The 4,020-nt window shown below is 47.8% G+C and overlaps 1 protein-coding gene across 1 annotated transcript; it reads right to left on the bottom strand.

Annotated features, from left to right (window-relative positions):
• Positions 1-2,632: 2,632 nt before the first annotated feature.
• Positions 2,633-3,016, bottom strand: LOC145112208 (uncharacterized). Its single transcript, XM_079048404.1, has one exon. The coding sequence runs from the start codon at positions 3,014-3,016 to the stop codon at positions 2,633-2,635; it is 384 nt and encodes a 127-aa protein (XP_078904530.1).
• Between the last annotated feature and the right edge of the window lie 1,004 nt (positions 3,017-4,020).

Here is a 4,020-nt window from a genome sequence, read left to right on the forward strand (position 1 = left end):
GTGCCAACACTTTTGCTGATACTACCCCAAAACTCTTTCCTCACAACCAGGGCGTGGCTGATTTCCTCAAGAGCATCCAAGTGTCCCCTGAGGACTACTCTGAGGCCCTTCTCTCCGGTGTGGGGATGAGTCCATCTTGGAGACGTCGTGGTGAAATGGCGGTTTTCTTCCTCGTCGTGGATGGTAAGTGTCTGCATACTTGGTTTGTTTATCAATGTTAGGGTTTTATTATCTGGATATCTTCCCTTTTTGATTTTCCTTGGTGCCTCAAATTTCCCAGGCAACGAGTCTCCTTTGTCTATGAATGAAGTGTTTCGAAAACGCCACAGGGGGAAACTGGAGTATCGGGAAGTAGATTTAATCGATCGTCTTCCTCCCCCTCGCCGTTTGGACCAGCTTGCTCTTACTGCTGCTATGTGAATTCCTCCGTCTACAAGTGAGGGTCCGTCGTCTGTCGGGACGGATCCTCTTGCAGTTTGCCCCCTCTCCTCCGTTATGCCCTTAGGTGGTGTTCATACTACTTCCACCGAGGGTGACGAGGACAGCAAAGATGGCGTCATTGCTAATGTTCGGCGACTACAGGCCAAACGGAAGGTCGTTCTGGCCATGGGTGAGACTGTGACCGGTGCACTTAATGTCGCCAAGCGAGTTCAGATCAGGCGCAACTTTTCTCGCCTTCTAAGCTCGATATCTTCGTCGCTGGCACCCGTGGTTGTTATCCCTGATGATGACGTTCAACAGTCTGAAGGGATGGATGGGGTGCATAAACAGCCTATAGATCCTGTTTCGGTTGTTCACCTCGTTACTACCAGTTCTTCTCCTCCACAGGACCTTCGTGGCCCGGGTCCCACTCCTGTTTCTCCCATCAAGAACATAGGTGGAGGTTCTTCATGACCTTCCCTTTTCGTCCCCTCATGGAATCTTCACAATGAGTTGCGTCTCTCCGTTCACATTAATGCTTTAGAGTTTACCCGGCATGCCTTTACTCCTGCCACTGCTTCTGATATGGAAGCTATGAGACGTCCTGCCTTGTCCCATAACATGTCCTGTGTCGCCGCGCAAGCCATGTTTTACCTTGTTGATGGGGCTCGGCGCATTCAGACGCTCAACGAGATGGAAATTGTGCATGCCGGTTGTGGAGCTAGTGTAACTGAGTTGGAGCAGCGCATTTTAGAACTTACTAGGGATCTGCAGCGTGCAGAGCAAATGTATCAACTTCTGGCTTCTGAGAAAACTACGATGGAGGAACTCAGGGCTAGTTTGGAGGCCAAAGTTAACTCTCTCTCTCAGGTTAACGAGGGCTTAATGATTCAGGTTGAAAGCCTTGAGCGTGGCGCAACCGATCATGATAGGGTAGTTGTCGACTTGCACTCAACTGTAAGTGTTACACAGCGTGATCTGAACTGGTTCTTACAGGTAGGGCTTGTACGGATTGTGGACAAGCTAATCGAGCATCCAGAGTTTATGGGGGCGGTGAGCCTGATTCGTCACACTGCCATTGTTGCCGGAGCGGAATCTGTACATGCTGCTCTGGCCTCTGCTGGTCATCCAGGTCTTGTGGATACCCCCGTTGTCGGCCCCGCTACTAGTGTGAATGAGGCTCGCCTAGAGTTTGCTAGTATAGATCATGCTTCATTGTTGGGCCTAGGCGAATTGGACATGCAGGGGGTTCGTGATCTTTGTGCCTTCTCTGGTTCTGACGGTACTCCCGAAGGTGTGGTGGATGGTAACGATGGGATTGATAAGAGCACTGTTAGCTGTGGTGTGGGTGTTGGAAATGATGGTGTTGGTGGTGCTGGCGATGATTTGGATGCCAACGTTTGTTTGGGTGATAAGCGTAATGATGTAGTTCCTGAGCCAGATCGTGTTGATGACATTGTTGAGAATGCTGGTGACTTGGAAGATGTTGCTGTGTGTGGAGATGATGTTGCTAACGCTGGAGAGAATGAAGATGATGATGATGGTATGATGTAGGTTTGGTGTGCTACCCCTATGGGGCGTGAAAAACTCTTGTTTGGTTGTTGTTTTAATGTTTTGTATCTTGAACTCTCGTATGTGGTTACTTTGTTTTTTCGTGTATTGGTGATATTATCCTTGCTGTGACATTTGATGACATATGTAGTCGCTATGTGTTTATTATTCCATATGTCGTCGGTTGCTTAATTTATCGATGGTTCAGGGCCACGCACTAAGCGATTGACCTTGCTCTACATAATGGTGATGCCTCAATTAATTCGACGCACTAAGCGTCCGCACGGGCCAACGTGTCGAGCCCTATGTGTGTTAATCATAAGGCTTAATACTCTAAGTATTAAGGCCGGATGCACTGGGTTTTAATATACTGTTTTTAATACACTAAGTATTATCGTTGAATGCAGTAAGCATTACGATTGCCAAAATTTTAATACTTAAATGCACTAAGCATTACGCGCGTTAATCATTAAAAATTCAGTACACTAATTATAGATTTCATCACTTTAATTGTCTAGATTTGTACACTGAGTACAAGGCTTTACATGTTGGGCATTGGAATTTTTAGTGCTTACCCACTTGGGTTTTGACCTTGGCGTTTCGCGTTTTGTCGCTTGAATTACTTGCTCTAACTTCGTTGCTTTCTTGTGGGGGCTTTCTTCTAGAAGTAGAATTTCCTCAAATTCCTTGCGTTCCACATTCTTGGGATTTGCCTTCCTTCCATTGTTTCTAATGTGTACGACCCATTCGGGTTTGCTTCTACCACCTTGTATGGACCCTCCCACACGGGTCCTAGCTTACCCTGAGGCTGAGCCCGACTTGCCTCATTCTTTCTTAGTACATACTCTCCTACCTTAAATGCTTTTTCCTTGACTCTTTGATTGTAGTATCTTTCTGACGCGCGTTTGTATGCCGCCTGTCGTATGCTTGCCTTTTCTCGCTTTTCTTCGAGGATATCTAGGCTTAGCCTCAGGTCTCGAGAATTGGCTTCTTCGTCGGTATGGCTTGTCTTTAGTGTGCCTATCATCACCTCCGTTGGGACCATTGCCTCCGCTCCGTACGTCAAACTGAATGGTGTCTCCCGCGTGCCTGTTCGCGGGGTGGTCCTATACGATCATAGCACCGTCGGTATCTCCTCCGCCCAGTTTCCTTTGGCATTTCCTAACCGCTTCTTAATCCCATTCACAATGGTTCTATTGGATACTTCTGTCTGTCGGTTTGCTTGTGGGTGTGCCATAGATGTGAATCGTTGATTTATCCCCTTGCTGGCGCACCACTCCTTGAACGGGTTTTCGGCAAACTGAAGCCCATTGTCACTTATCAACGTTTTAGGTGTACCGAACCTAGTCATGATATTCTTCCAGACAAAACTGATCATGTGCCTTCCTGTTATGCACGCCAATGGTTCTGCTTCGATCCATTTCGTAAAATAGTCCACAACCACAACCATATATTTTAACCTTCCCGACGCTTCTGGGAATGGCCCCACAATGTCTATTCCCCACTGATAGAATGGCCAGGGACTGGATATATTGGATAAGGGGGTTGGAGGATTCGCCTGGACCGGGGAGAACGCTTGGCACTCTCCGCATGCTTTTGTCAGCTCTGCTGTGTCTTGGTGTACGGTAGGCCAGTAGATCCCCATCCGGAGCACCTTTCCTGTTAGAGCCCATGCACCCCTCATGTGCGCCTGCTTGTCCTGCATGTGCTTCTCGCAACGCCTCTTTTCCTTTGGTCTCGTCCACGCATCTTAGCCATGGTGTTGTGAACCCCTTTCGGTATAGTTCCCCCTAAATTAGGGCGTATGAGGGTGCCTTTATGCATATTCTTCTGGCTTCGTCATGACTATCAGGTAGGACACCTTGTTGTAGGTAATCTATTAGTGGGGTCATCCAAGTGGGTCCCGCTGTCGTGAGTGTGCCTACCTGTCGTTCCTCTATGCTTCTTTCCTTGAGCACTTCAACCAAAACCTTCTTTGATAGGTGATCAAAACATGTCGACGCTAGTTTGCTTAGGGCATCTGCTCTCCTGTTCTCACTCCTTGGGATT

Source organism: Lactuca virosa, chromosome 5 (genome assembly GCF_052849685.1).
Source record: "Lactuca virosa cultivar CGN04683 chromosome 5, Lactuca_virosa_CGN04683_v6, whole genome shotgun sequence".
In the NCBI taxonomy this organism is placed as follows: domain Eukaryota; kingdom Viridiplantae; phylum Streptophyta; class Magnoliopsida; order Asterales; family Asteraceae; genus Lactuca; species Lactuca virosa.